This window comes from Diospyros lotus, chromosome 13 (assembly GCF_014633365.1).
Source record: "Diospyros lotus cultivar Yz01 chromosome 13, ASM1463336v1, whole genome shotgun sequence".
In the NCBI taxonomy this organism is placed as follows: Eukaryota; Viridiplantae; Streptophyta; class Magnoliopsida; order Ericales; family Ebenaceae; genus Diospyros; species Diospyros lotus.
Genome location: NC_068350.1, coordinates 23,702,902 through 23,723,587, shown reverse-complemented (window position 1 = coordinate 23,723,587; position 20,686 = coordinate 23,702,902). Strand labels below are relative to the sequence as shown.

Sequence of the window (20,686 nt, the reverse complement as noted above, 5' to 3'; positions counted from 1 at the left end):
ATTGGTCAAAGTTTTTCAAAGATAAGAAAATGAATACATGGCTGATATGGAGATAAGCTACCGGATTTATAAAGGGAAGAACAACAATGGCTTTGAGGAAGACGATTGATAAAGAAGCAACAACACTTAGATGAAGAGAGAAAGACGAGCGAGAGATATTGACGGTGGGCAACTGAGAATGCGCGTGGAACAAGAAGACATGATCTTATAGCTAATTTAAAATGAAGACATTTTTGTCCAATGAATTTTCAAACATCCTAGTTTTGCAAAGATTTTGAAAGTGTCCTATTTTTCCAAATTTCCCAAACTTTGCTACTAATTTCCGTTGGTTTTTCCTTCCACCTAGCTTTTTTATTGAACACCCATAATTCTCCCTTATTTTGGCACCTTAAGCCCCTTGAATTTTACAAAACTCGATTGGGTAAATTAACACAACATATAGTACGCATAAAGAAAACACACAAAGAAACTCTTGAAACAATAAGTTTCAAGTATTTTTGAGAGAACAAACTTTAACCACCAAAGCTAAACTCTTAACTAGGTGCAAGAACCGAAACTATTTGCTGGAAAAAAATCAAACTGGTTTGCATAAATTGATTTAATAATAAAACTTATTACAATTCTTATCTTTTAGGTATATTTATAGAATTTGACTAATCTATCTAATATTTGTAAATAAAATTTAACTAAAATTCTAATAGAAATAAAATCCTAATCAAATATAAAATAGAATTAGCATTTTAAAACATATAAAGGATTAAAATACTGTTTTGCTACTGTTCTGGGCTACCCAGTTTTCCCAGAAATAGTAGTAGGATTTATTTCTGTATATGTAGGTAGCAGATACAACAGAAAGCTATAGAAAAGAGCAAACCAGATCATTCGACATGCCCACAAGATGGCAAGCGAGTACTTTAGTATCTATAATGTGGTAGCGAAACTGTTGTGAGAATATACAAGAAGTGATTACGCTGAGATGGCTTTCAATCATCACCACTTCTGTCCTCGTTGATCTCTTCAAGAATCACCACCAGAGCAACTATGAAGGCATAGTCGATATTCGGATACACAGTCACCCCAAAATGATCTTTTCCTAGAACAACGCTTTTCACTGTGTGCTTCTTATGCATCTGCAACACCATCATCCGTCAAAAACAAGTTTCATTCTCACCCATTAACGCCAACATTGAATGTTAAGTAGTTGATGAAGAAGAGTAGCATATTTCATAAAGCATGTTAATACTATCAAACATTATATCACTTACAACAATTAAATTAAATTTGTTAATTTTTCTGCCAGTACAGAATTGCTCCACACAAAGCAGAGAGCCCTGGAGATGTTTTTTTTTTTTTTTAATTCACTATTTTACTAGACACAAATTTGGAAGAGCCAAATTCTTTTGAGAAAATAGACTAATATGGAAATTTGGACATGCTAAATAGACTATTTAATGTAACCAATGAATTACCTGGGCAATGATGGTTGAAGTATTTCCTAAATATACAGTACATGATCTCTCCAGCCAACTACCTTTAATCTTGAAATCACAAGCATCTTCTTTTTTATTGCCAGCCAAGAACACATCCAGTTCTGTCTTAAATTGGATGATCGAAGACTTCTTAGCACTAAAAAGCAGATTTTTCGAATCTGTGCTGTCTCCCATGAACGCCTCCCATCTTCTGTGTGCAGTCAATACCTATATAAATGCATCCAAATTGTCAAACAACTAAGCTATGCTGCAGATTGAATCCCCATAGTCACAATCAATAATCAAAGTTGTGATTTTCATTAGTTTTTTTTTTTCTCTGAGATGCTTAAATTTTAATGTTGCATCCCTAAACACATATAGTTCTGTGATTTGACATCATGGAAAATGAATCTCAAAGAATTATGATACCCAATTGGACAATTCAGTATGAATGTATAGGCATAAATTTCAAGTAAAAAAGTGATAGTTTCACTAACTCTTTTGTTTCAAGATTTAAACTTCACTTATCAAGACAATACAAATGGCTATTAGAATATTAGGGAATTGGTTGATTGTTTCAATTGCTAGAATCTGTTAACTTGTTAATAGAGGTAGTTACAGTTAGCTTTGTATATATACTTCTTTGGTTTCTAATTGATATGCCCTCCAAACAACAGACAATTTGAATATAGAGCGAACTCAAGTGGCAAATCTGGGTCAAGTGCATATCTAAATGGGCCGAAAACCAGGGACTTGAAAGCTAAAGGAACAATGAAAGAGCAAAACGGAGCTAAGGATTAGACCAAGGCAAGTGGAGTATCCCCCACTCTGTCATGGATGGCATAAACCAATTGAAGACTTCAAATCGATTCATTGATGAAGCCTGAAGCATAACTCGTTGAGCAAGCGCGTAATTGAGCAAGGCAAAGAAAATCAATCAAAGAGAGATTTGAGTGGTGATCGAGTGGTCACCACTTGGTCATGACCATCAAGAGCTATGAAGATGGTCTATCGATGGGCAAAAACAAGGCAAAGCAAGCAATAGAGAGAGCAAAACCCAAGGGAAAACCAAGGAAGAAAGTATATTGTCAAGCAAGGGGAGGAGAAGCCAAAGTAAGAAGCTTGACCGAGTGCCCACTCAATCATATGTGACCACTCAGTCATGAAGCATCAAGGCTAAAAACGGCTCACTCTTGAAGATCAACTAAGAAATCAAGCGAACAATAAAGCAACAAGCCAAGAGAAAGCCAACCCAAGAAGCAAAAAGAAAATATGAAGGAACATCGAGTGATGACCGAGGTCTCCTAATCATCACCACACCAGATTATCAAGGTCATTCTTCCCAAGTTATAAATTCATTGTAGTATTTTGATAACAACACTAATTAATGAAGGAGAACTTTATCTCAACTTCACAGAAACCTCTAGATTTCTTTTTCTCTACAACTTTTGTCATGGTATCAAAGCCTTGAAATCTAGGGGTTTTGTGGCTTCTTCTTCCTCATTTTTTCTCTATGAATCTCGCTGTATTCCCCTCTCATGGCAACTTCGACTCAGCCCTTAGTCTTCTCTGTCGAAGATCCTAATTCACCGTATTATCTTCATCACTCAAAGAGTCACAACATTGTGATTGTTGTTCCTAAGCTTACTTCGAGCAACTATCTATCTAGTGTCAAGTCCATGATCTGACAAGGAAAATTCTCAATTGCTAAGAACTGATCGAACAGGAGAATTGGGAATTTAAGGGGAGAATTGAGAGAAAGAGAGAAAATAAGAGGGAAAGAGAATTGAGGGGAGAAACTAATTTCCTTACTTCATTCATTACGTGGGTTTAGGCATGGATCAGTATTATTATTCATACTGATCTAAAGCCTAGTTTGGGCGCCAAAACGGTTACCTAACTTCACACTTGGCCTTACAACTTGTCCATTGGACATGCTGGAACATTCCTCCAACTATCCCAAACGCGGTTTATTTTTACAAGGCCTAACAGCTACTATGCAAAGGCTTAACAGCCTGCTAACGTAACAATCCCCTCTCCTTAAAGCATTTCTTGTCCTCAAGAAATGTGTAGCAAGCTCTGTTAGGGAATTGCTGGAAGAGATCTAGAAAATACTCCCAAGTATTGTTGTTCGAGTGGAGGGACGACCACATGATTAGTGTACGCATATTCTTTCCCACAAGTGAACGGAATCGTAACAAGTAATATAATGATGAATAAAGTATCGTTTCCACAAGGATTAGCTTTTGATCCCTACTTTAACCACTATTAACTTTAATAAGCCACACACAATAAAACAATTACTCACTGTAGGTATTATATTAATTAAGACTAAATGACTAACTAAAAACGCAAAACAACTCCTTGGATTTTTAAATGCAGAAATCTAACGCACTAGGGTTCATGAATCCACTATAGTTCTTCAATTGGTTTAATCTTTCAGTGATCAGGTTTTATAATTCTTGCTTTGAACTGAAAATTGATCATCCTAAGTTAATCAAAAGCCTCTCTCGATGGTCAATTGAATCTATGTTTACATATGAGATTAATTATCTCTAATTAATCTACAAATATATGAACATGCATTTATCCACAATGATCATCTAAATAAGATTTCACAAGGCATAACGGTATCTCTACCTATTATTGAATCTTATGTCGTTCATTATCAAGTGTTAATCTATATTGAATCTCTCGAAAGCAATATAAATCACAAACACATTCTAATGGAGGCCAAACATCAAACGGAATTAGTGCATAACAAACGATCAACCCAAAAGACAAGAATATGATAAAACCTGAATACTTTTAATTAAACCATTATCGAACTAGGTTTCATCAATCACCCTAGTCACAAGGTACTTAGCCTAACATAGTTTCAACCAATGAAAGAATAATAAAAATGAAGTTCATGACGTTGGAAAGAAGAAATAACAAAAAAATACAACCAAAACTGAAGTTCTTCAAGAAAAATTCTTTCTTCTTCCTTGACTTGCCTTCTTCTCTCCCTCAAAAAGCACCCAAATCTTCCCAGAATCCTTCTTTATATAGTGCTTTTTAGGTTATCAAAGTCGTGCACCTTCAAGGAGTCCATCCCCACTTGATTTGGAATAAAACGGGCTTAAAACGACCTTTTTGCGAAGCTTTGAGCCTTACTGCGGCTTTAACACAAAATGCTTTCCGTGATAAGGCCGTGAGCCACATAATACTTTTCCAACCACGACCTTACCGCATAATGCTTTCTGCGATAAGGCCGTGAGCCACAGAAAGTTTAAACAACCACTACCCTACCACAATATGCTTTGCATGATAACACCGTGAGCCACATAAAGGAATTCTTACAACAACCCTATCACGCAATGCTTTGCGCGACAACACCGTGAGCCGTTTCTCCTTGCTTTCCAACACTTTTCCAATAATGTCCTCCTTCCAATGCTTTGCGACCTCATCAACCTCGACCCCGAGTGGACCTTTGACCTTGCCTTTAATGCCTGGTTTAGCTCCAAAAAATGCGACAACATCATCACTTTTTGCTCCAAATGTCTTCAACACATGCTTCACACCTACATGGCCAAATATTGAACAATTTAAAATAGATAAGTTCATTAGCCTAATCTAAGTGTATAAAAAACACTTATCAACTAGTACCAGGAGGATAGGAGCCTGATAGGTCCCCCGGTCCATTGGACCTACTAGAGGCGGCCCAAGGGGGCAGGGGCCAGGGTGTAAAGTGGGTGGGACTTGCGTAACAGCAAGCCAGGGTGGAGGGTAGTAAGGGGGAAATAGTTGGTTTGTTTGTAACAAACCAACATGTGCTGCTAGAGGCAGTTATGCTGAGTAGGATGGGCTATAAATAAGAGAAAGAGAGAGAGAGAGAGAGGTGTGGAATTTTGTAGAAGGTTGCTAGAGAGTTGGGGCCTCTCGAACGCCCTATTGTTTCTTTCTTTTTACTTAGCAAGCTGTGTAAAACTCCAATCGGAATTGAGTAATTCAATAGAATTTCAGAGCATTTGTTTGGAATCCCAATATTTTGGTATCAGAGTAGCTGTCGATCACCATGGTAAACTTGAGCGATAGAGTGGGGGACCTGGAGGAGAAGGTCGACATAATGAGGGGAGATATTCAAACCATAGACTGAAACGTAGCAGAGATGCTCGAACAGTTCGCCATCATGCGAACAAGATGGGATGAACATGAACAGGAGAGAGGCTAAGACCCATGGGGGCGAATGGCCAACGGAGTTTACCCAAGATTCTGAAATGACCCCTGGAGTCGGCATGAACTGAAGAATGGAGGGGGGCATGAGTGCAAGATGGCAACAAGAAGGGAAAGGTCGGCAGCTAGAGATGCCGACCTTTGAGGGAGACAATCCGGACGACTGGATATTCCGGGCGGAGAGGTACTTCACGATCAAGCAGTTGTCCGAGGATGAGAAGATCGAGTCCGCTACGTTGTGCTTCGAGGCAGGGGCCCTTGCTTGGTTTTAGTGGAAGTCTAAGCGCAAGGGAATCCGCAATTGGGAGGGGCTCAAGCAAGGTATTCTCAACCGATTTCGTCCAACCCAAGAGGGGTCGCTAGAGAAGAGGTTCTTGGCTCTCCGACAAGAAGGGATTGTCAAGGATTACAGGCTGATATTCGAAACTTTGGCTGTGCCAGTGTCGGAAATCTCTGAGGCATTCTTGGAAGGCCATTTCATTAATGGCCTTAAGCCGGAAATAAGGGCTGAGATCAGGGTATTGCAACCTAGGGGGTTGGATCGAATCATGTTGATGGCTCAATGTATCGAGGATAAAAATGCAACCATGCTCAGCTGCAGTAGGACGTTTGGGCCAGCGAGGAGTAATTTCCCTACCCACTCTACAACCACCGTTATTCGACATACAATCAAGAAGCCCGACTCCTCATTCGAGAGTCGTTAGTCAGGCAAGCAACAAGCTGCCAGTGGTTGGGAGTGGCAGCAATGTCCCTTTTAAACGACTCAGCGAGGCCGAGTGGAAATCCAAAAGGGAGAAGGGTCTATGTTTTCGTTGTGATGAGAAATATTCTATTGGCCACCGGTGTAAGAACAGGGAGCTGTAAGTTATGATGATTTATGATGAAGAGATGGAAGAGGAAGGAGTCGAGGCGGAAACAGGGGAAGGGAGGGAAGAAAAAGTGGGGCAAGGTAGCGAGGTCATTGAACTCTCAATGAATTCAGTTGTTGGATTGACAACGCCACAAACAATGAAGCTGCAAGGGGATATTGAAGGGCAGCCAGTTGTAGTACTTATTAATGGAGGGGCAACACATAATTTTATAGTAGCCGAGTTGGTGCAGCAGTTGGGGCTGCCAAGAATAGAAACGGTCGAGTATGGGGTGATTATGGGGACGGGAATGGCAGTGCAAGGGGGTGAAATTGCACCTACAAATTGTGGAGGATTTTTTGCCCTTAGAGTTGGATAGCTCAAATGTGATCTTAGGGATGAAGTGGTTAGCTGCAGTTGGGAAAATGAATGTGGATTGGAAAGCTTTAACAATGAAGTTTCAAGTGGGGGGGTATGGCAGTAACACTACAGGGAGACCCAAGCTTAAGTAAAACCATGGTGTCTTTGAAGGCCATGATGAAAGCTCTTAAGGGAAGTGAGGAGGGGATGTTGCTAGAATTGGGAGCCATTACAGCAAAATTGGAAGAAAAACAGTGGGCAATCCCTAGGATGTTGCAAGGAGTGCTGGAAGAGTTTGAAGGGGTATTTTCTAATCCCGATGGGCTGCCACCATGCAGAAAAAAAGACCATGCTATTAACCTGATTCCAAGAACCACACCCATACATGTGCGACCTTACCATTACCCTTACATGCAAAAAAATGAAATTGAAAAACTAGTGGGCGAGATGTTGGGGGCTGGGAATGTGCAGCCAAGTTGGAGTCCATTTTCTAGCCCAGTGTTGTTGGTTAAGAAGAAAGATGGAGGGTGGCGGTTTTGTGTTGATTATAGGGCCTTGAACAAGGTAACCATCCCAGACAAATTCCCTATATCGGTGATTGAGGAGTTGTTGGACGAGCTGCACGAAGCTATGGTTTTCTCCAAGCTAGACCTAAAATTTGGCTACCATCAGATTAGGGTCAAGGCTGAAGGTGTTCCCAAAACGGTTTTCCGGACACATGAGGGCCACTACGAGGTCCTAGTTATGCCGTTCAGGTTAACAAACGCACCCGCAACCTTTCAATCACAGATGAATGATATCTTTAGGGAGTATTTAAGGCGATTTGTATTAGTTTTTTTTTTATGATATATTGGTGTATAGTAGGAGTTTAGAGCAACACACAAAACACTTACATTGTGTTTTAAAAGTGTTTGCAGAAAATCAGCTGCTTGCTAACAGGAAAAAGTGCTTGTTTGGGCAGCCGGAGGTTGAATACTTAGGCCACATCATTTCTCAACAAGGTGTGACAACTGATCACGCTAAGGTGCAAACGATAGTAGATTGGCCTACTCCTACAACAATGAAGGAATTGAGAGGGTTCTTGGGGCTCACAGGATATTATCTGCGCTTCGTGAAAGACTACGACAAGATGGCAAGACCCTTAACTAAACGATTGAGGAAGAATAATTTTTATTGGGATGTGGCAGCCGTGCAAGCTTTCCAACAGCTTAAGGCGAAGCATAGTTATCAAAGGCGCACCTAGGCGCAAGGTGCCAGTTTGGCGCCTCGCCTGGGCCGAGGTGCGCACCTAGGCGCTGGGGAGTGAGGCGCGCCCTAATAAAACTTAGGTCTTTTAATTAAAACTTGCAACCCAATCGCTCCTCACTCCTCCTGACTCTAGCATCCAGTCGCGCTTGCCTCCTCTCTAGCTCGCTGCTCGCCCGATCTTCCTCTTCCTCTCTAGCCCCAGCCGCGCCTGCCTCCTCTCTTCCTCTCCTCTCCAGCTCTCCCGATCTTCTTCTTCCTCTCCTCTCCAGCCGCGACCCCCTCCTCTCTTCCTCTCCAGCTCTCCCGATCTTCTTCTTCCTCTCCTCTCCAGCCACGACCCCCTCCTCTCTTCCTCTCCTCTCCAGTTCGGCTTGATCTTCTTCTTCCTTTCCTCTCCAGCCGCGCCAGCCTCCTCTCTTCCTCTCCTATCAAGCCACGCCCACCTCCTATCTTGTTAATTTCCTCTCCAGTCGTGCCCTCTTCCTCTATTCTCCTCTGCCCACGGTCTTCTCCTCTCTTCTCATCTGCTCTTCAAGTTCAAGCTATTAAGGCTGCCCACGGTCTTCTCCTATCTTGTAAGTTCTTTACTTGTTTTTTATTTGTTTATTTCTTGCATTCTTGCCTAATTTCTCTTGCTGGCAGCTGGTTGTTAATCTCTCTTTAAGTCTTTATAGTTTATTTCTATCATTAGGAGAATTTTGTGGAAGTTGGAACTGTGTTGCAACAGCCCAATAAATGTCATCAACCACTTCCAAAACGGACCCGACATGGAATTATTTTGAAGCTGATCCTAATGATAGAAATACCACCACATGTAAATTTTGTCGTAAAGTAACAAAAGGTGGTATATTTCGGGCGAAACAACATCTTGTGGGCGGTTTTAGGAATACTAAAGCTTGTCCAAAATGTCCTCCATCAATAAAAGAAGAGATTGGAGAGTACATGCAAAAAAAGAAAAATAACAGGGATGAGCGAAATATAGAATCGTTAGATGATGATCTTCAATTTGGTGAAAGGTATGATGATGATGATGATGATGAGCCACTGCCCCAAAGTAGAAAAAGACCCAATGTATCTACCAGAAGTGTAAGCGGTACTGGTAGTGTTGGTAGTGTTAAAGGGCCAACATAAAAGGATCCACTTGATGTTTTTCTTAAAGACCCAGAAGCTAATGTGTTGAAAAGCAAGGGCAAAGGAAAGCAAACAAGGTTGGGTGAGCATGATTTTGCAAAAAAAAAGTTAAGAGCTCGAGTTTGTAGAAGGTTTGCACGATGGATGTATGATGTAGGCATTCCATTCAATGCAGTGACATATGACAGTTTTAAAATATTTATAGAAGCAGTTGGTCAGTATGGTCCCGGTGTGAAGCCGCCTAGTTACCATGAAGTCAGGGTTCCCCTTCTCAAACAAGAGGTGGAAGCCACTCATGAAATCATGAAAGATCATGAAGAGGCGTGAGCCAAATATGGATGTTCCATTTTGTCAGATGGCTGGAAAGACAAGAAGGAAAGGATATTGATTAACTTTTTAGTCAATTCTCCTAAAGGAAGTATGTTTTTGGAGTCTGTTGATAGTTCTAGCTATTCAAAGACTGGGGAAAAGATGTTTCAATTATTAAGTAAATGTGTGGAAAAGATTGGAGTAAGAAATGTGGTGCAGGTGGTCACCGATAGTGCTTCAAACAATGTTTTAGCAGGTATGAAATTCATTTTTGTAATTTGTATTATGTTTATAAATAGAACAATTTGAATATTCATTAGATATTTATTATTTACTAATATCTTGTTTATTTCACTCTAAATAATAACAGGAAGATTTTTGGAGACAAAATATCCTACGTTGTTTTAGATACCATGTGCAGCGCACTGCTTGGATTTAATGTTGGAAGATATTTTCAAGTTGCCTAATATGAAGAAGACATTTGAGAGAGCTATTATGGTGAATAGCTATATCTATACTCGTTCGGGTCTAGTAAACATGCTTAGAAGGTTTACTGACAAGAAAGAGTTGTTGAGGCCTGCAAAAACACGGTTTGCAACTGCCTTTATCACTTTAGGCAGGATGCATAGTCTGAAAAGCAACCTTAGAAGGATGTTTACCTCCGAGGAATGGATGACAAGCAATTGGCTAAAAGAAGCGGGGGCTAGAAAGGTTGTAGAAGTGATTTTGATGCCTTCATTTTGGAACAATGTTGTATATGCTTTAGAGGTGGTTGGTCCATTGGTGCGTGTATTGCGCTTAGTAGTGGATGGTGAGAAGAAGCTTGCTATGGGATACATATATGAGGCCATGGATAGGGCCAAAGAAGCGATTGCTAACTCTTTTAATGGGGATGAAAAGAAATATGCACCCATTTTTCAGATCATTGATAATCGATGGGATGTTCAACTTCATCGCCCCTTGCACACAACTGGTTGATACTTGAACCCAGAATATTTCTACAAGGCTGAACGTATAAATCCGGAGATCATGACTGGCTTATATGAATGGATTAGAAAGTTAAATCCAGATGTAAAGGTTCAAGACCAAATTGATGCTAAGCTTTCGATGTATAACAATACAAGATGGGTTTGTCACGGTCAGGGGCAAGGGCGCCTGCTAATCGAAGGGTAATGTAGTAATAATGGGTAATGGGTATAGGCGGCTGGCGCTGGGAAATATGTAGAAGTTGGTAGTTAGCTGATTGTAATTCAAATGTTGGCGCCTTCTTGACGAGGGTATATAAGCCAGCTTATGGCCCTTTAGCAGCTATCTGATAATACAAATTGAATCACATTTTCCTCACTCATCTCTCTCTCGATTCTTTCTCTTTCCCTATCTTTCTCCTTCTAATTTCTCTACCTTCGTTCTCATTCGCGCGCAATTCTATCGAAATTGCAGAAGAAGCCCTTACCAGATCTGAGATCTGACAATTTGGTATCAGAGTAAGTTCGTGGGCGATCGGGAGGGCTATGGCAGACGGCACTCGGATGAAGCATATGGAGGCGCAGCTCCAGCAGGTGACTGCATCGGTTTCGGAGATGCAGAATCGGATAGAGACGTTTGAAAGTTCAATGGAAAGAAGGATCGATGGAGCGGTGAATGTGTGGCGGGAGGAGAGTCGAACACAGACTGCTCGGTTGGAGGAGCAAATGAAAGAATAGAATCAAACTCTCCGGGATCACATGCATCAGTTTATGCTGATGCTATCACGCCAAACTCAAGTACGAATCTCTCCGAAATTTCCTCCGAGGGAGCATTCGGAACCGATCCTCAACGATCTAGGGGGAAATGGTAGATCGGAGGGATCTACGGAATTGGAAACAGAGCAACCAGTGATGGAGGAAATCGCGGGCGTTAGCAGATCTAGCACAGCGCAGGGATCGAACCAGAGCGGGACGTTGATGCCGCGTATGGAGATTCCTTTGTTTGATGGCCAGAATCCACGATGGTGGGTGAGGCGTTGTGAGAGAGTGTTTCGTCTCTACAACGTGGCCGAGCAACAGAAGGTAACAATTGCGGCAGCCTACCTCAATGATGTGGGGGATGCGTGGTACCAAGGGTGGATAGGAGTGAAGGATGAGTGCTCTTGGGAAGAATTTGCGGAAGGAATGTGTGGAAGATTTGGTGAGAAAGGAATGTTAGACGTAGTAAAAGAATTCAATAAATTGAAACAAGGAGGAGCTGTGCAAGTCTACCAACAAAAGTTTGAGGAGTTGAAGGCACTCATGTTAATTTCCAATCCCACTCTTATCGAAGGTTACTTCGTGTCAAGCTTTATCAGTGGCTTGAACGAAGAAATCCGCCCCATAGTGAAAATGTTTCAACCTAAAACTGTACAACAGGCTACTGAGTGCGCTAAGCTGCAAGAATTAGCGGTGGAGGCCTTATCGAAGAAACAGAAAGGGGTCGGGAGAGGTTGGCAAGCGCCGAATCAACAGAATAACAAGGGGTGGAGCAAGGAAGGAGGAACAGGGGGATCCAACGAAAAGGCGTTAGCCCTGCCAGCCCCAAACCCATCGTTTGGGAACAATTTGAGGGAACAGAGGAGATTAGCTGGGCTCTATTTCAGGTGTGGAGATAAATACACACCAGGCCATCAATGCAAACGCCAATTGTTGTTGCTAGAGGGTACAGAGGATGGGGAAGAAGAAGAAGTAGAAGCAGAGACCCAAGGGAACGAAGGAGACGAAGAGAAAATGGAGATTTCTCTCCATGCATTAAGGGGAGTATCCACAAGTAAAATCATAAAAGTAGATGGTAAAGCGCAAAAGGATGACCTGTCGATACTCATTGACAGCGGAAGTACACATAGCTTCTTGGATGAACGGGTGGCTAAGAGGCTTCAATGTCGCCTTACCGAAACAATACCATTGTCGGTTACAGTGGCTAATGGACAGAAGGTGATCTGTAAATCTGCTTGCATGGGATTTTGTTGGCAGATGCAGGGGGAGAACTTCGAAGCTGACCTAAGGCTTCTCCGGTTAGGAGGCTACGATATGGTCTTAGGCGTGGATTGGATGAGGGAGGTCAGCCCTATTTGCTTTGATTTCAAGAAAATGGAAGTTACTTTCGAAAAAGGGGGGAAACGAATGACTATCACCGGCGGTGCGAAGACAGGGACTTGCAAACTGATTTCAGGTAAAAGACTCCACAAGTTGTTCAAAAGCAAGTGGACACAGGTGGCCCAATTGTTCTCGATACAAACAATTGAGCAAGAAGATGGAGAGCTGGATTTTGGTGGAAAAATCAAGCTGGAAGCAACGAAGAACAGCTCACTTCCTTGGGAGGTAACTCAACTGGACTTACTTGATGAACTCTTAGATGAATTTAAGGATTTGTTTGAGGAACCGAAAGCTCTACCTCCCCCCAGACATCTAGACCACACCATAACCTTAAAACCCAATTCAGAACCGATCAATATTCGTTCCTACCGGTATCCTCCAAAACAAAGGCTGAGATTGAACGCATGGTTAAGGAAATGCTTCAGCAATCAGTCATTCGACCCAGCCTTAGTCCATATGCCTCCACTCTTCTCCTAGTCAAAAAAAAGGACGGCAGTTGGCGGTTTTGCATAGACTACCGCCAACTCAATTCCCTGACCATAAAGAATAAGTTTCCCATCCCTATCATAGAGGACTTACTGGACGAGTTACATGGAGCCAAAGTTTTCTCCAAACTCGACCTCCGCTCCGGATATCACCAAATCCGTATGAACCCCCAAGATATCCACAAAACAGCCTTTAGGACCCACCAAGGGCACTACAAATTCTTAGTTATGCCTTTCGGTTTAACTAACGCACCAACAACTTTTCAAGCCCTCATGAACCAGATATTTGAACCTTATCTTCGCCACTTCATTCTTGTTTTTTTTGATGATATCCTAATTTACAGCCCCAATTTCCTTACACACATAGAACACTTACGGTTAACCTTGCAAATCCTTAGATTCAATAAGTTGTTCATCAAGAAGTCCAAGTGTGCCTTTGCACAAACCCAAGTGGAATATTTGGGCCATGTTATATCAGAGAACGGGGTGAGCACTGACCCCCAAAAGATTGCAGCTATGAATAACTGGCCAAGGCCGACGACCGTGAAGAGTTTGCGGGGATTCTTGGGTCTCACGGGTTATTACAGGCGGTTTGTTAAAAATTACAGCATCATCAGCAAGCCACTTACTGTGTTGCTCAAAAAAGACGGATTCCATTGGGATGAAGCAGCTGAAGCTGCCTTTGAAATGCTGAAGAAAGCCATGTGCGAGGTTCTCACATTGACCCTTCCTGATTTTAATCAACCGTTTGTTTTGGAAACGGATGCCAGCAACTATGGAGTGGGAGCAGTGTTGGCTCAGGGAGGTCAGCCTATAGCCTTCATCAGCCAGGCGTTAGCACCAAAGCACCTCGGTCTTAGTGTGTATGAGAAGGAGCTGTTAGCGGTATTGATAGCAGTAGACAAATGGCGGCATTATTTGGAAGGGAGCCAGATGGTTGTTCGCACTGACCATGAAAGCTTGAAATTCTTATTGCAACAGAAGTTACACACCCACCTCCAACGGAAAGGTATGTCTAAACTCATGGGACTTAATTATACTATTCAATACAGGAAAGGACACGAGAACAAGGTTGTTGATGCCCTCTCCCGCTGTATGGAGGAAGGAACAACAGCAGCCATGACTTCTGTCATACCGGAATGGCACCTAGAGGTGGCCGCCAGTTATGAGAAAACAGAATGGACCAAGGATCTACTAGAGCAATTAACATTAGATCCCTCGAGCAAACCCGGGTACTCACTAAGGAATGGATTGCTACGATACAAAGATAAACTAGTCATTGGAGATGACGAAATGCTACGAAAAAAGATCCTAACCACCTTGCATGACTCGCCCGTAGGGGGCCATTCGGGGATCCAAAGCACATATAACCGCATACGACAATTATTCTATTGGTCGGGGTTAAAGAAGGCCGTGCAGACTTATATCAAGCATTGTGACATTTGCAGTCGATGTAAACATGAGAACATGCACCCTCCAGGGCTGTTGCAGCCATTGCCTCAACCAGAGCAAGCTTGGGCCAGCATCAGTATGGACTTTGTGGAAGGATTACCCAAGTCAGAGGGCAAAGACTGTATGTTGGTCATTGTAGACCGACTCACCAAATACAGCCACTTCCTAAGTCTAACTCACCCCTTCACAGCCCAAGAGGTGGCACGAGTGTTCCTTGATCACGTTGGAAAATTACACGGCTTACCGCGAGTCATTGTATCCGATCGCGACAAAGTCTTTACTAGCTTACTATGGAAGGAACTTATGAAATCATTGGGTACCAAGCTCCACATGTCCTCGGCATATCATCCGGAAACGGATGGACAGACGGAACGAGTAAATCAATGCCTGGAGACCTACCTTCGGTATGTGTGCTTGGTCCAATCCACCGGGTGGCACAAGTGGTTGCCCTTGGAGCAATGGTGGTACAACACCAACTACCACTCGTCCTTGAAGATGACCCCGTTTGAGGCTTTATTCGGATACAAACCGCCCCTATTACCGATCAATAGTGGACCTAACTTGGTAGCCACAGTGGACGATTATCTCACCCAACGACAGCAAGTGGTGCAGACCTTAAAGCATGAATGGGCTAATGCCCAAAACCGTATGAAGCAACACGCTGACAAAAAGCGGAGTGAACGCACCTTCGCAGTGGGGGACCGGGTTTATCTTAAACTACGATATGCACAATTGAAGACTCTCTCCCCAGCGACAGTCTCCAAACTGAGTCCTAAATTCTATGGGCCATATGAAGTGTTAGCTCGGGTGGGCAACACAGCCTACCGATTACAACTTCCAGCAGAGACTTCTATCCATCCCGTGTTCCACGTCTCTCTCCTCAAACCATCTCCTGGTATCAACCCGGTGAGCGCATCTTTACCCCTAGCTGCTCCAGCAGCACAACCAACAGTTGAACCTGTCGCTATCGTGGACAAACGTGTGATATACAAACAGCATCTACCCCTCACTCAGGTACTCGTTCGCTGGTCCAACCTCCATCCGGAAAACAACACCTGGGAGTATCTCCCCGACTTACTCCAGCAATTTCCAAGGGCAATCGGACTCCTCTAAACTCTTCTTGCGGACAAGAAGAATCTGAAGGGGAGGGGAATTGTCACGGTCAGGGGCAAGGGCGCCTGCTAATCGAAGGGTAATGTAGTAATAATGGGTAATGGGTATAGGCGACTGGCGCTGGGAAATATGTAGAAGCTGGTAGTTAGCTGATTGTAATTCAAATGTTGGCGCCTTCTTGAGGAGGGTATATAAGCCAGCTTATGGCCCTTTAGCGGCTATCTGATAATACAAATTGAATCACATTTTCCTCACTCATCTCTCTCTCGATTCTTTCTCTTTCCCTATCTTTCTCCTAATTTCTCTACCTTCGGGTTCTCATTCGCGCGCAATTCTATCGGAATTGCAGAAGAAGCCCTTGCCAGATCTGAGATCTGACAGAGTTCTTTGGAAACTATATGGCTATTAGAAAGAGAGCTGAGAAATCACCAAGTACACATATATATATATATTACATTATATATATAATCATTCTAGATAATAGATAATAACTAACCCAAGAATTTTATTGGATAGCTGAATGGTGGGCTTCATATGGAATGTCAACACCCACGTTGCAAAAATTTGCAATTAAAATTCTTAACTTGACTTGTAGTTCATTTGGGTGTGAATGTAATTGGAGTGTGTTTGAAAATGTAAGTGCATTGTACATATAACACTTGCAATTTTTATTAGTAGTTGGTTTGTTTCGTGTAGCTTATTCTTAGTATGTTTTTGCATAAATTGTTGCACTTCATACTAAACGGAGAAACATGCTTGATCAACTTTGTTTAAACAACTTGGTGCTTGTGAAATACAATAGAGCATTGAGACGTCGGTATCAAATGCGTGATACCATTGACCCTATCATATTGACCTACATTGATGAAAGCAATGAATGGTTGACTAGAAAACTTGATGAGGAGAATGATAAAGATGATGAAACTGTTTTTCCAGATGACGTTGGGGATGGGTTGACATGGAGTAATGTTGTTGTGGCTGCAGGAGTTGGAGAGCTGTCAAGTCCTTGAATTAGGACTTGGCAGTTTCCGTAATTCCGTTCGAGAAAGAGAGGGAAAAGAGAATTAGAAGAGGGAGATTAGAAAGATCAAAGAGAGAAGGATCTATTCATCAATCAATCGGTACTCCTCCATGTGCCGTAGGTCTCTTTATTAATAAGACCTCTAGCTATACAATGATTCTTCTAACCTCCTAACTGTTTCCAGAGACTGTTATAACAGCCTCTCTCGCCTCCTAACTTGCCCAACAGTTTAATAGAGGTAGAGATTACAAAATAACCCTCAGGATCATGACAAGAGCCTAGTTATCAATTTAGAACTAAACAAACTCGATCACAATCGGGATCAACTTTGGCTTCGACTTCAAAGCGGCGAGTAACTCAGGAGATTGAAGAGGAGGAAAGTGAGGCAGGGACCGAAGATGATGAAGACTTGGAAGAGGGCGAAGAATTGAGAGATGAAGAAGAAGATGAAGGGGTGATTGAAGGGGATAATGAAGATATTGACCTTGATGTTGATGATCTCCTCGATGATGATTGATTAAAAAACTTCTTTATATTGATTGTGGACTTGTAGTGTTTATGTGTTTGTTTAGAACTTTGTATTATAATTGGTACTTGTTTGAATTTGAGACTTTAAGTTTGAACTTTGATGATGTTTCTAGTTTAGAATTTGCATGATGAATGAATTAACTTTGAAGTTGTTAGTTTATAAAATTTGAAGATGATGAATCATGAATGATATGAATATGTTATTATTGATAATTTGATAGTTGTTTATGATTTTACAAGATTTTGAGTTTTTTTCCTAAAAGGTGCGCCTCGCTTCGCAAAGGCGCGCCTCGCCTTGTGCACCTCACGCCTCAGGCTCCAGGACCTTTTGCGCCTCGCGCCTTTCAGAACTATGAGGCGAAGATAATTTCCCTGCCCGTTCTAGCTTTGCCGAATTTTGAAAAACCTTTTGTGGTAGAGGCGGATGCTTCAAGGGAGGGCATGGGGGCTATTTTAATGCAGGATCACCGACCCATTGCCTATTTCAGTCAAGCTTTCAATCAGTTAGGAAGGACGAAATTAGTTTATGAGCGGGAATTGATGGCCATAGTCTTTGCAGTGCAAAAATGGAGACATTATCTTTTAGGGAGGAAATTTCAGGTTTGGACTGATCAAAAGAGCCTCAAATACGTGATGGAACAGCGGTTGGTGAGCCCTGAGTATCAGAGATAGATGGTGAAACTAATGGGATTTCAATTTGAGATTCATTATGGGCCGGGATTGGAGAATAAGGCTGCTGATGGGTTATCATGCATCAACCATACAGCAGCCTTCATGCTTTGATAGTACCAAAAGTAATCCAACTGGATCAATTGGCCCGAGAAATAGAAACAGATGACAGGGTGCAGCAAATTATCAAGGATCTGCAAACTGATCCTGCTTCCCAACCCAATTTTCAGTGGGTGGGCAGCCAACTGCTATACAAAGGGAGATTGTACATACCGAAAAGGTCATCTCTCATTCCATTGATTCTACATGAGGGACATGATGGCAATCTCGGGGATCATTCAGGATTCTTGAAGACTTACAAGCAAGTGGCGGCTAGTGTCTATTGGCAAGGGATGAAGAAGGACATCCACAAGTATGTGAGTAGTTGTTCTGTTTGCCAACAAAACAAATATTCAGCTTTAACACCTGGGGATTACTACAAGCTCTTCCCATACCTAATCAAGTTTGGGAAGATATTGCTATGGATTTCATTGAGGGGTTACCAAGGTCGGGCAAAATGGATTCAATATTGGTTGTAGTAGACCGACTAAGTAAATATGGGCACTTTATCGGGCTGAAACATTCGTTTACTGCAGGGGAAGTGGCTGGAAATTTTGTCAAGGAAATCGTAAGGTTACATGGCCTCCCAAGGTCCATTGTATCGGATAGGGACAAAATTTTCATGAGCAGATTTTGGGAGGAATTGTTCCGCCTCCAAGGTACTAAACTAAATCGAAGCACCGCCTATCACCCACAAACCGATGGGCAAACAGAGGTACTAAATCGGACTTTGGAAACATACTTGTGCTGTTTTGCTTCCTCTCAACCGAAATCATGGTCCATGTGGCTGCCTTGGGCTGAACTATGGTATAACACATCCTACCATACAGCTACAAGGAAGACCCCATTTCAGGTGGTGTATGGTAGAGAATCTCCAGCCTTGGTGAGGTTTGAAAGAGGTACCACACCCGTGTCAATGGTGGAACGGCAACTGGCTGAACGGGATAAGATTTTGGATGACTTGAAGACTCAATTGCTGAGGGCTCAATCGATAATGAAGAGATGTGCTGACAAGAAGAGAAGAGAGGTAAAATTCAAGGTGGGGGACTTTGTCTATTTGAAATTGAGGCCATACCGTCGGAAATCGCTGACTGGTCGCTCCAACGAGAAATTAGCTCTTAGATTTTATGGTCCTTTTGAAGTTGAGAAGGAGGTAGGGACTGTTGCCTACAAATTGACACTGCCCTCCCATTGCAACATCCACCCCATCTTTCATGTGTCCCAATTACGCAAGGCAAGAGGGGCGTTGAGGGCTAGTGTGTAGGTTCCCAACCAACTGAGTGCAGATTTAAAGCTATTGGTGGAGCCCGTGGCAGTTCTGGGGGTTCGATCTGGAACAAGAAGTAATCTACAAGGCAGGGCTGTTTTAATTCAATGGAAGGGGATGCCCCCTTTAGAAGCAACATGGGAACCATTTAACCTTATTCAGCAACAATTTCCAGATTTCCACCTTGAGGACAAGGTGAAAGTGAGGGGGGGATAATGATAGGCCCCAGTCCATTGTACCTACCAGAGGTGACCCAAGGGGCAAGGGCTAGGGTGTAAAGTGGGTGGGACTTGCGTAACAGCAAGGCAGGGTGGAAGGTAGTAAGGGGGAAATAGCTGGTTTGTTTGTAACAAACTAGCATCAGCTGCCAGAGGCAGTTATGCTAAGTAGGATGGCTAATAAATAAGAGAGAGAGTGAGAGAGAGGTGTGGAATTTTGTAGAAGGTTATTGGAGAGTTGGGGCCTCTCGAATGCCCTATTGTTTCTTTCATTTTACTTAGCAAGCTGTGTAAAACTCCAATCGGAATTGAGTAATTCAATAGAATTTCAGAGCATTTGTTTGGAATCCCAACAAAGCCCCATGCCTGTGAATCCCTATTTTGTCTAGGATGGTTGTAGGTATTGCTTCTGCCGAATTTTCTCCCACCGTAGGAGGAAGTGTAGGGGTGGATTGTTGTGCTCCAATAGCTTTCTTGAGGAGAGAAACGTGGAATAAAGGGTGGATATGTGAATGTTCCAACAGTTGTAGTCTGTAAGCCATTGTTCCTATCTTCTCCAAGATAGCAAATGGCCCATAGTACTTAGTGCTCAGCATGGAAATGGGTTGGCGGGTCAGAGCCTTGAGGTGCTATTGGTTAAGCTTTAGATAAACTTCCTCCCCGACTAAAAAATCCCTCACTTTGCTTCCTGTCAACCAATTGCTTCATTCTATTCTTTGCCTTAGCCAATTCTGCATTAACTAACTTCATAGTGTCCTGTCTTTGCTGCAAGTAAGCCCCAACTGCAACCACCGTAGTTTGTCCTCCAATATCTGGTAGTAAAACCAGCTTATAGCCATAAAGAGCTTCAAATGGGGTCATTTTGATTGAACTATAGAAGCTAGAGTTATACCACCATTGAGCCACTGCTAACCACTTATGCCACCCCTTTGGCTACAAGAAGCTTAGGCGCCTTAAATATGTTTCCAAACACTGATTTACCCATTTCGATTGACCATCCATTTCAGGATGATATGCTGTAGACATAAGGAGCTTAGTGCCTAAAGATCTCGTAAGTTCTTTCCAAATTAGGCTAGTAAATACCTAGTCCCTATCTAACACAATGGACTGAAAAATTCAATGCACCTTCACCACATTCCCCATGAATGCT

General features: G+C 42.4%; 1 protein-coding gene across 1 annotated transcript in view; it reads right to left on the bottom strand.

Moving 5' to 3' along the window:
• Positions 1–722: 722 nt before the first annotated feature.
• LOC127788979 (protein LURP-one-related 15-like) overlaps positions 723–20,686 on the bottom strand; it is a 36,891-nt gene continuing 16,927 nt past the window's right edge. Inside the window, exons 2-3 of the mRNA XM_052317700.1 lie at positions 1,470–1,697; positions 723–1,130 (exon numbers count right to left, since the gene is read on the bottom strand). Coding sequence (XP_052173660.1) covers positions 984–1,130; positions 1,470–1,697 — 375 coding nt within the window. The 3' untranslated portion in view covers positions 723–983. The remainder of the gene's footprint in view (positions 1,131–1,469; positions 1,698–20,686) is intronic.